A 12,855-nucleotide genomic window follows, 5' to 3' on the forward strand; every position below is an offset into this window, starting at 1 on the left:
ATCTCCCGTGGATGCATCCTGTCTTTGACAACCTTCCAGCCTAACAAGAAATATGAAGTTTGTGCAAGTTGTGGCTAGAAATGGACCAAATAGAGCTGGAAGCTAATAAGAAGAGGATGCAGAAAATAATAACAGAGATAGAAGTTCAGAAACAAAAATAGAGAAGGCAAAACACTGGGTCTGTACTGAAAATACACGTATGGGGTCAGTGCAAGAGAGAACAAAGTAGGGAGAAATAACTCATCACAGGCCCACAGTTGAATGTTGCTCTTTGTACCCCCACAATCATTCATTACTGGGCTTGTCATGAGGATAGGTCCCACTGCTATTACTTGGATGACAGAAGGCAGGCTAGCAGAGCTAGCCTGTCAGAAGAGAAGGTGGCTGCTGAATGGGCAGAGCTCAGATTTTAGAGCCGGTTCAACCAGCATTTGATTCTCAGACTGTTACTTGCTAAATATGTGAGTTTCGGCAAGTTGCTTAATCTTCAGTTTCCCAATCTGTAAAATGGGGTGAATCTTATTTTTTGACATGTAGTCAGTGTTGTGACCTATTCCTCTTCCTAGCTTAGTGTTCTTTGCTTGTTGCTTATAAACTTTGAGAAACTGGTTACTAGAGCATGGATGGTTTTTGGATCCAGAGACAGGGTCAGATCTGGATTCAAATTCCACCATTACTACTTAATGTATAAATTTGGGAATGTCATTGAATTTCTCTATAAAATAAGCATACTTCATGATTTTGTAATGAAGATTGAATTAACTAAAGTGATAAAATAGTAGTTTCTACTTTTCAAAGACTATTTTCCTTACAGTGTGTTTTCTCACAGTTTCCTATGTATCCTCATAGGCCAAGCAGGTTTTGTTGATCTTTGCTTTTTTGAGTCTGTTATAAAAAATACAGGTTTACTGAATAATAGTGATAGTGATAACTTAGACTTGCATGTTTACTCTATGCCAGACTCTGAGCTAAGAATTTATATATACTATTTCATATAACTTTCACAGTGTAGATACTAAAATGTAGATACTAGTATTATGATTTTACAGATGCTTAGAAAATTAAATAACTTGCCTCAGGTAACACAGCTAGTAAGTACTTAAGTTGGGATTTGAACCCCCAGAATCTGCCTCTGCTCTGCTAAGTACTATACCATGTCCTCATGTGATTCTGATACACTTCTCTAGAGGCAGTTGCCCCACTCCCTTCCTATTGCTAAAGCATCTAGCACAGTGCCCAGTGTCCAGTAGGCACTTCACAAATACGGGCTCTTTCTACTCTGCCTCTCATCTCCCAAATGGTGGAGCTAAGATACCAACCATATGAGATAAACTGCTTGCTAGAACAGATTAGAAGAGAAGTCTCTGTAAATGAAAACTTTTCTACATCCATTCTTTTACATATTGAGCAATAATTGGTTCACATTTCCAGGATAATATAACTTTAATATTGCCATGAAGTTTACTGTATTATGATTTGGCCTATATGCCATATATACCCTAAATTGAATTCAGATGATTATGGGGTATGATTTTAGTTATGAAACTATCCCCTCTACATCCTCCCCACACTTAAGTATTTTTTATGACACAAATCATTACCTATATGTTTCTTTTCTGTGCCCCCTTCAATAATATATATGCTACAGGAGAGGAGGCAACTCATGTGCCTAAAACAATATATAACAGGTGATTAATACATATTTGTTTCATGCATGAATGAATAAAATATGCAAATTATAAAAACCTTACATTTAAATATTATTTTTCTTTCTAGCGTGGATCAGAAAAACAAGAAAGACTCCACCTACTATGGAGGTAAGAATACTCAAGGAAAATATTCAAATATGTTTTTATAATGCTGTGTTTCTCAGTTGGGAGTTTGTACTCTCAGGGATACGTGAAGCCTCTAAAATATATGTGATGCCACCTCTCCAAAGCATTAATTTTACCCCATAGAAAATAATGTCAAACATTTTTATAATAAAATAAATGCACAAATTATGGGATGTAACAAAATCCATATAAAATTTTAAATGAAATAATAAAAATTTAAAGCAAAATAAAAACACTTTAGAGAATGTTTGGACTTACAGCAGCTTGCATCAGGTCATTTCCCTGTCCCCTGGGAGTTCTCTGTTCTGATACAGGTGCTTTGGTGGAAAAGTTTGAGAAACACTAAATCTCTTGGTCCTCTCCAAATCATGCTCTGCTTATTTTGCCCTTAATTTTATATAAAACATAAAATTTTATAATTTTATATAAATTTAACACCATCTAGTATCTGATGAAACTTATTACAATTAGCATGTAATATGTAACACTCGGTAACTAATAGTTGAATTGAATTTTTATTTAAAACTTAAAAACAGGGAATTCCTTGGCAGTCCAGTGGTTAGGACTCCGCGCTTTCACTGCCCAGGTTCAATCCCTGGTTGGGGAACTAAGATCCTGCAAACCACGTGGCGCGGCCAAAAACAAAATAAAATCTTTAGAAACATAGTTAGGGTGGGATGCAGAATAAAAAGCATAGCAATGCTGTGGTATTTGTGTTTTAAAAACATGATTATTTCATAATTTTTATTTTAAAACAATAGCATAAGATGTTCTAAAGTTAGTTTGTAAGAAATAAATGTATTTCATAAAAGGGAAGTTTTCAAATTCATTAATATACTACCTATTCCTTTTTCTCTGCTACTGAGAACTCCTCTTTTCCCTCCCCTATTCCCTCACTACTGCAACCCTGCTGACAATGTAAATGGGCTCCGATACTCAGGCCACACTTTTTAAGAGGTGGGATACTCCAGGGCAGAATTTATGATGACCTATAAATTGGCATACCTATCTTTACTTGTTCCATTCCTCCTGGACTGACCCCATCAATGTGTGTCTGCCTGGGGTTTGAGTGAGCACATCTCTAAGCCTATTTCTAGCTTTGTATGTTGCTTCTACCTTGACCTTGTCCTACTCTTCTCAGACCCTTTTTTCTAATATCAGTGAACCTTGGAATAAAAGCGAAAAAAAGTCAATGTGATCCAATATTCAGAAGTATCCCCTGTGGTTTCCAGTGGTAGGATGGATCAAGGAGTCTTTCTGATTCCCCTTCTCTGGGCCATAATAAGAGCTACTGTTCTCAGAGAAAAAGGTGTTTCTTCTATCCTCCAGACTTTGAAAGCCTTCTTCCATGGAAACATTGATACTTGCAAAGTGATTAGATGGAGGCAACTGCAATAATCAGGCCTAAGGCACTACTCCTATAAATGTTAGGTAATCCCAGTATCTCAGACAAGATCCAGTCAGAACAGTGAGACCAAGTCATTCCCTCCATGGTGCTCACATTCTTGAATATCGAAAAAGGAGCCCTCTGTTGCCTCTTTTCTAATGTACTGTTAATCACATCGTTCTTTATGCTCTTCTATACCTCCCAACAGACACACACACACACACACACACACACACAAATGCACACACCCTTTTCTCTCCCTCCTGACCCTTTCCATTGTGTTTCAGGAATTTCCGTTTCTTTATTAGCAAATTACCCTTCACCTTTAATATTGTCCTAGGAACTTTCTCTACCACAGAGCCTCAAGTAAAATCTATCTGTGTCTAAAAGATAATGAGTCTCTTTTTTCCTTGAGGTGAATTGTGCTCATTTTCCTACAACCCATAGAAAGTGGGTTCGATTGCTCCTACCTTCCCCCAGTCAGTTCCAAAATATTATTCCATTTTGTGAGCCCAGGAGAGTGTGGTACCTTTGCAATCCAAGTAGATTTCTCTCGACCTGTTCATCATTTTTATCTTTGCTAGCCTCTAGGGCACTCTCCCACACTGATGGCAGAGATTAGAACCAGATTGTGGTTTTTTCCCCGTCAGTGTCTTCCCAAGTCTTAGCCATTTACTTCTTTGACTTCATCCACACCAGTATCCCTACTTCAATAAACAACCACTTCCATAGCCACACCTTAGTTCGTGTCATCCCCAAACATCATTCTATCACTAAAACTTATAAACTCTTCAATCCCAGATTTTACATCTATCATGTTAAGAGGGAGGAAAAACCTATTTACTGTAAAAATAAGTCATGTATACAGAAGACCACAAGAATTAGATGTATTGTTTAATAGGTTATTATAAGGCAAATTCCACCCAAGTCAAGAAACAGAACTTTGCCAGCTACTCATGTGCCCGATCTCAATACAACCTCCTTTTTCCCCACAAAAGCAACCCTGAACCTGACTTTTATAGTAATTGTTTACTCGCATGTTTAAATAATCTTCTCAGCCAAATGTACACTATAGTTTAGACTTGCCCATTTTGTAAAAACTTCATATTTGTTTTAAATCTCTTTCAGTTTATATGTTCTTCCTCCATCACTTTTATTTCCTTACAAATTTATCTGTTGAAAAACCCAGCCCATTTGACTTAAAGAGTTTGCCACAGTCTAGATTTTGCTGATCTTATGCTCTCTGTGTAATTCAACATGTTCCCCTGCTCCTCTGTCTTTCTTCCACATTGGCAGCTGGATCCAGAAGCTAGATATTGATGTGTGATCCTTTTGTCAAGAATGTAGAAAATGTTTGGCAAGACTACAGGAGAGCATTATGTCTGGTTGTCCTTCTTTTTGTGATCTTTGTAATTGCTCATGCTTAATACCTATATCAATTCATTGGAAACAACCTCCTATTCTTGCATATCTGTTGAAACTAGTTTGTTTTCAAGATGCTACCAGTAATTTGAGTTCTCTACTTTTTTTCAAATCTCTTAGTGAACTCCCACCCCCAAATAGACTTCCGCCCATATCACCTGTAGACTATGGCTGAAGGTTAGCCAGTAGCAATTAGAATACCATTTACAATAGCATCAGAAAGCATAAAATACCCTGATATAAATTAAGCAAATATATGCAACATGTAGACTTTTTAAAATAATTAATTAATTAATTTATTTATTTATTTATGTGTGTGTATGTATTTATGTATGTCTGTGTTGGGTCTTCATTGCTGTGCGAGGGCTTTCTCTAGTTGTGGCGAGCAGGGGCTACTCTTTGTTGCGGTGTGCGGGCTTCTCATTGCAGTGACTTCTCTTGTTGCGGAGCACGGGCTCTAAGCGCGCAGGCTTCAGTAGTTGTGACACGTGAGCAGTTGTGGCGCATGGGCTTAGCTGCTCCGTGGCATGTGGGATCTTCCCGGACCACGGCTTGAACCCGTGTCCCTTCCATTGGCAGGCGGATTCTTAACCACTGCACCACCAGGGAAGTCCCAAGACATGTAGACTTAAAACTATAAAACACTGGTGAGAGAAATTAAAGAAGACCTAAATTAATGGGGAGAAATACCTCTTCATGGATTGGAATATTCAATATTGCTAAGATGTTAGTTCTCCCAATTTATTCACAGCAATAATTCTTTTTTTTTTTTTTTCTGGCCTCGCAGCCTGTGGGATCTTAGTTCCCGAACCAGGGATCGAATCTGTGCCCCCTGCGGTGGAAGTGTGGAGACTTAACCACTGGACCATCAGGGTTGACCCTCACAGCAGTGATTCTTATGCTTTGTCATGCACCAGTTACAGGGAGGGCTTGTTAAAACACAGATTGCAAGGCCTTATTCCCAGAGTTTTTGATCCACAGGGTCTGAGGTAAGGCCTGAATATTTGCATTCATAACAAGTTCCCTGGTGATGGTAATGCTGCTGGGCAAGAGCCCTTACTTTGTGAACCACTATCTATAGACTCAATCAAATAAAAATCCAGTTAAAATCCCATTAGACTTGTTTTGGTAGAAATCAACATGCTGATTCTAAAATATATATGGAAATGCAAAGGACCTAGAATAGCTGAAAGCAATCATGAAAAAGGAGACGACAATTAAAGGACTTATGCTGCCTGGCTTTAAGACTTACTCTAAAACTATAATAATTAAGAAAGTGTGGGGACTCTTCTGGCAGTCCAGCACTTAAGACTTCACCTTACAATGCAGGGGGTGCAGGTTCGATCCCCGGTCAGGGAGCTAAGATCCCACATGCCTCGGGACCAAAAAACCAAAAAATAAAATAAAATAAAATAAAACAGAAGCAATATTTTAACAAATTCAATGAAGACTTTAAAAATGGTCCATATCAAAAAAAAAATATTAAAAAAAAAAGAGACAATGTGGTACTGGAATAAGGATATATAAACAAATAAATGGAAAAGAATAGAGAGTTTAGAAATAGTATACAGCCAGTTGGTTTTTGGCAGTAGCACCAAAGGAACACAATTAGGAATGGAAAGTCTTCATAACAAGTGGTGCTAGAATAACTTAATATCCATATGGAAAAAGCTGAACCTTGATCCCTACCTCACATCATACACAAATATTAATTAAAGATGGATCATAGACTAAACATAAAAGCTAAAACTATAATGCTTCTACAAAAAGACATAGTGGAATATCTTCACAACTTTGGGGTAGACAGGAGACAGAAAGCACTATCCATAAAGGAAAAACATTGGTAAATTGAACCTAATCAAAATTAAGAGAACAAACATATGGACACCAAGGGGGGAAAGGGGAGGTGGGATGAATTGGGAGATTGGGATTGACATATATCCACTATTGATACTATGTATAAAGTAGATAACCAGTGAGAACGTACTGTATAGCTCAGGGAACTCGGTCCTCTGCGGTGACCTAAATGGGAAGGAAATCTAACAAAGAGGGCAGATATATATATCTGATTCACTTTGCTGTACAGTAGAAACCAACACAACATTGTAAAGCAACTATACTCCAATAAAAATTAATTATAAAAACAAACAAACAAAAAACTAATGCTCATCAAAAGAGAACATTAGGAAAGCAACAGACTGGGAGAAAATAATCACAGTACATGTATCTGACAAAGGACTTGTATCCAGACTATATAAAGAACACTTCAACTCAATGATAAAAGACAGAGCTAATAAAAAGGGGTGAAAATCTTGAATTGGCTTTAAAAAGATTCAAGAATGGCCAGTAAGCATATGAAAAGATACTTAACATCACTAGTCACCGTAATGGGATACCACCACACATCTATGAAAATGGCTAAAATTTAGAAGATTGACAATAACCATAACTAGAGCAACCATAAACATTCATTATATAACCATACAGTGCTGATTGGTGTGAAAATGATATAACCATTCTCAAAAGCTGACAGTTTCTTATAAAGTCAAACGTACGCCTACCCTATAACTCAACAGTTTCTCTCCTGGCCACCTTGAAGGCTGAAGGAATCAATTTTTAGGCACACTTCTTGGGAAGCTCTGGCCAAAAGATCTAGTTCCTTGAAATTCCATTTAAGCCTCCTGCCCTGCCCAACTTTCTAGCTTTCCTCCTTATATTTGTTATACCCATCCTACTTTCCAAGGCACTCCTTGCTCTTTCTCAAGTTGAATATCTTCTTTCTCTCCCATCAGCAGGACACTTCTGCTCATGCTTAATTCTGTTTAAAAGGCCCTTTAAAATTCTGTGATACTTTCCTTAACTTTTTTCCCAACTTCTTAACTCATAGAGTTAGTCACTTCTTTCTTGATGTAGCTACACTGCCTTGTGCACTTATATAACCCTTTGAGTTCAGTATTATAATTACTTGTTTTATTTGTCCATCTTGCTGACTATGTTGTGGGCTATATGGCACAGGGATTATGTCTTATTCATTTATATGTCAAACGCACCTAACACAGAACCTGATTCATTATTAGTTAGATAGGCTTTTATTGACAGACTTGAAAATCTCAATGCCATGTAAGTATATTACATGGTTTGTATGACACAGTTTGAATTTCCAGCAACCAACTATAAAATAACCCTGAGAAACTGAACATATTTTGAAATTGAGCATTGCTTTTTTCATGAAAATTCAGTTTTACTGCAGGTTGCCAATATAGTTCAACACCTGTTCATCAGTTCAGTACAAGTTGAATTAACATTTCACAAAATTAATGAAGTAGACTTTTCCTAGTCTTGACTCTATCCCGTTAGAAGCCATATGCAGCAAGTATTCTGAAATATTGCTTCTCCTTTCATCCTGACAAGATAGTAGGAAACAAAGTTTTCTGTTTGAAAAAGTAAATAAATGTATTGCCAAGTATTGACAAAATACATGACTCAGCAACAGGTTTACAGACAGTAGAAAAAAGCCATAATATTAGAGCTCACTCACTTCATTTTTAATACATATGCTCCATGAAAGAGGAAGAGGAAATTCTAGAAATCAGTAGAGAATGGAGTTGGATGGTGATACTGTAGTCGAAGGAGAGGCTAGGGCAGCTAGGTAGGACCATACTGCACAGCACCTTGTTTACTTGACCATGTTCTCAGATCTGGGCTGGAGGCTCCAAAGACTCACTTTCTGTCCACGTCCAAGGTGATTTGGCTCTAAAAGATATCACAGTGACTAAAACACAAGAGAATTTGAAAGTGTTGCCAGAATTCCAGTATATTAATTTATAGTAAGAAATTAAGTTGGCATAGGAAAAAAACAGTAGGATATCTGGTGAGTGCAGCATTAGGATAAGGGAAGTTAAGTAGTAAAATAAATATTTAATTGCATCCAGCCTAAAATCACCTGTTGTGTCCATCTCACAATAGGGATTGTCTGACTCATAGGAATGGAAATATTTAAATAGAATTGACCACAGTTCCCAATATCTGTCTTTATCCTAGGAATAGCCTTATGATTTGGAATAGAAAAATATTGCCACATGCGTATTAAGGTTTTTGCTCCCATGAACAGTGTTTGTATGGATTGCCAGCATTTGTTTCTATGATTATCCTTTTTTCTCTGCTACTCCTTTCTGATTGACCTGTTATTTCTTTTGCTATTACACTAGTTATATTATGGTCAAATGTTGCTGGCCCTGCAGCCCTTCTTTTGTTTTACTCTTTTCATATCTCTGCCCTGGCCCATAATGTGTTGATCTTGCAGTTTAACTTTCAGAAAAGAATCTTATTTCTGAATTTCTGAAGCCCATTTCATTGTTGTCTCTAAGTGACTGACAGTTATTGAGTGAGTTCTCTGTGCCTAGTATTATTAGTTCATTTTATAAGTTACAGAATTGAAATGTCTTAAAATTGACATTTTGCATATATAATCCTATTTTCCTACTGACTTAAATGGGGAGTGTATGTTCTTATGGAAAAATAGACCCCTACCCCAAACCTCACAATCTCACTTTTGGGAATACAGTCGAATTGGATAAGAAAATTATAACATGTTCATACACTGCATTAAAACATCATTCATTAAAAATGAATGAACTAGAGCTGCATGTATCAACATGGATAAATCTCAGAAACATAATATTGAGTAAAAAGAGCAAGTTGCAGAAGATTTCGTACAACATGATACCATTTATATAAAGTTTGAAGGCAGGGAAAGAAAAAGGAATTTCAAGTAAAGTTAGTCAATTAAACACACGAGTTTACTTTCTCTTTTTGAGCCTAATGAAAATGGCAGTAAAGAGGGTCACTTTTAAAAGCATAAGGTCAAAGAAAAATTGAAGAGGCAAATGAAGCAACAATGTTTTGGAAGCTGGAAAGCAGATGAGCAATGTTAACAAATTTAGCAAAACTGAGAAGTACGACCCCTAATCTAGCAGAAGAGAAAGCTTAGAAGAAACCCAGTTTAAACCACAGAACCCCAGAATGCTCAGTAATTGGCAGTGCCAGGAAACTGAAAGTGGAGTTGAGGCTGGTGCTAAAAACAGTAACCTGGTTGAAAATCTATTTAAGAAGCAATTAGATATTAACCAATAAATGTAGAAGAAATAACAGAGTTGGAAAATCACCATTTTTCAGCTGTCATTGTGATAATCGATTCAGGGGAAAATCATTAGTGGATATTAAAACCATTGGATCAAATTTTGTTGGGGAACAGGGTATTTACCTGGTCTCAAGGTACTTCCCTGAAGATTACTTATTAATTACAAAGGGGAAGAAAAAGTAACTTTATAGTGGGCACATCTGGCCATACCACCGTAACCAGCTAGTCAAAAGTGCCAAGTAGAACAGCCTTGACGTCATGTTTGTCTCTTTGTATGATGCACTGAAAGTAAGACATCATTCATGTAGTATTTTTTTTAAATGCACAAACTTAATCTAATCACGAGGAAGTAACCAGAAAACTTCATGAAACGCCAGGCCAGTCATATCAGTGTAATGAACAACAAAGAAAGACTAACCAACCTGATGACCAAATACGACATGTGATCCTGAATTGAGGGAAAACCTTAGCTATAAAGGACAGTATTGGGGTATTTTTAAAAATTTGAACATGAACTATATATTAAATAATAGCATTGTACCAATGTTAAATCTCCTGAAGAAAAAGAAAAGGACATTGTTAAAAGTCCCTTTGTGAAAGTCTGAAAACCAGGCAACTTTTCTACCCAGTTGAAACCTGGAGGTTTATTCATGGCAAAGGGAAAACAGTACAGACTGTTTTCCAGACATATTTGAGGGAAGAGGTACATTCGGAAAAATAGAGGGATTAAATGAACACATATATACTGAACATATCAAGTTGAATTATAGATGAGTATGTGGAAAATGAACAGACTTCATTTGTTATCTCCAAAAAAGTAAACCTTGGGTAGGAGAAGGAAAAATAATTCTAGTATACAGATAACTCACTTGTTGATAGTGTTTACTCATAATAATATAAATTTGAATATTGATTTACAACTATACTGAGGATATGGGATGGGATAAATCCTCATTTTCAGTAATGAGAAGTTAATATACAATGCTTGAAACTGAATAATAAAGAATGATAATATAAGAATGTTATGGAAGGGTTGGGGCAAAGTCTGTTTGATAGCTGTCAGACACTTTTGTGGCTCCCTGGTTTGGCCTGTACCATACATATCAGCTAAAAGAATATAAAGTAGTTGCTTCTAGGGAAAGGGAAATAATATTTTTCATAATAAGCCTTTTACGATGATGTGTGCTGACAAACTATGTGAATATATAACTTTAATTTAAAGAAAAGAATTTGAAAAAACACATACACAGTGCCGTAGATGAGGGGTAGCCAAGTTTTTCTTTAGAGCACCTGATAGTAAATATTTTGGCCATTGTGAGACAATCTCTGTTGCAACTATTTAACATTGCCGTTTTACTGTGAAAGCACTTATGGACAATATGTAAACCAGTGAGTGTGGCTGTGCCCTATATAACTTTGTATACAAAACAAGTGGCAGCTGGATCCTAGTTTGCCAACCCCAGCTGTTGATCAGTGGTTTTCAAATTGGGATACCTGTACCCTGGGTACACAAAGACTTCCTGTGGGATATACAGGTATGAATAGCTTTAAAGCAATTAATTTCCATATTCTCTCTTTCCATATGTAGTCCTTCCTAAAAAAAGATCTGCCTGAGAACTCCTTCTGGTCTGCCAGTTCTCCTTTCTGACTTTTTTCATAATCATCTGTCTTTCAAAACAAAAGCTTACTTCTTGTCCATCCTAAATCTTACTATGGTGCATTGCCTTGGGGTTTAAAAATCAGGGCAGCAAACAAAGAGACTATCGGAGAGTCTCTCCTGAGAGAGAGTCCCTTGAGAACAAAACAGAGAAAGCTTCAATAAAAATTATTGAAAGGGGCAACACATTATTTCATCCAGGTGACAAACTCATAGTAAGGCTCCATGCCTTATAGTTTCTCTGTCTACCTAGCTAGCTAGCTATCCATTTATCTATCTTAAAATTAAAATTCACAAGTGAGAAAGTTGTCATGGGGACACATAATAACACATTTATTTGAATTTTTAAATTAAGTTAGAATTTTTCTGAGCGTAAGTTGAATTTGGGTGATTGCATTTGACAACGAGGACTGGCTTTGCCAATTAAGTTATATGGTTATATTCTCTGTAAATTGAATAAACTAAACTGCAGCTCCAAGGCTTTGACAAAAACATATTTAAAGCATGCATTTGATATGCAATAAACTGGAAAATACATCCTTTGCCATTATTTAAGTGTCAACTTAAATATGCAAGGCGGTACATAGTTTTTAAAAGTCTTAGGAGATAAGTATGTAAAAAATTTTTTTAAATCACTGCTGTTTCGTTTATTGATATATAAAGATGTAGTGAAAGTATAAAAACATGCATGAATAAGTAGGTATTACCACTGGGGAAGGAGAATGTAGATGGGGGGTCACAGAGCATTTTATTGGTCACGTCTGTAGTGTTTTTTTTCTTAAGTTGGATGGTGGTCATATCTGTAGTGTTTTCTTTCTTAAGTTGGTCATATTCTTAGTGTTTTATTTCTTAAGTTGGATGGTGGGCACATGAGTGTATATTATATTATTAGCTATATTTATTTATACACATGAAACAGTTCATTTAAAAAGAATACAATGAAACCTTATAATCATATATTTTAAGAGAACATGTTGGATCCCTGATAGAAAAATAAGATATTCAGAATAAACTGAAAAATGAAATCCTTGAAATTCTGAAATACCAAAAGCACTTAAGGAATTACATAACAATATGAGTAAGAAATAATCAGTGTGGTTTAGGTTTTGGAATTCCTTTTTAAAGACTTAATGCTTATATAGCTTTATTGTTCATTCAGTTATTTATCAAGCATCTAGTATGTGCTTAATAGGTAATATAATTTCTTTGTAGACATATGTTGTACATAACAACTTGTCCTAGATATCTTAACTCTGTTAAATTATGTGGAAACTGCTTTTAGTATCATCTTTTTTCCTCTGTGAAACTGAATTAGTCTGATTCTTTACAGTTGCAAGGAAAAAACATTCACATATTGCCTTCAGAAATTGGATCTTATTGCAAGTTTACACAGGAGCATTATATCTTTGGTGGT

General features: G+C 36.2%; 1 protein-coding gene across 2 annotated transcripts in view; it reads left to right on the plus strand.

Annotated features, from left to right (window-relative positions):
• The window catches only part of NDUFAF2 (NADH:ubiquinone oxidoreductase complex assembly factor 2), a 182,222-nt gene that overhangs the window by 137,647 nt on the left and 31,720 nt on the right, over positions 1–12,855 (plus strand). For both annotated transcript variants that reach the window (XM_059916436.1, XM_059916437.1), the window contains one exon: positions 1,777–1,817. In XM_059916436.1, coding sequence (XP_059772419.1) covers positions 1,777–1,817 — 41 coding nt within the window. The remainder of the gene's footprint in view (positions 1–1,776; positions 1,818–12,855) is intronic.

Source organism: Balaenoptera ricei, chromosome 3, assembly GCF_028023285.1.
Source record: "Balaenoptera ricei isolate mBalRic1 chromosome 3, mBalRic1.hap2, whole genome shotgun sequence".
NCBI classification, from domain to species: Eukaryota; Metazoa; Chordata; class Mammalia; order Artiodactyla; family Balaenopteridae; genus Balaenoptera; species Balaenoptera ricei.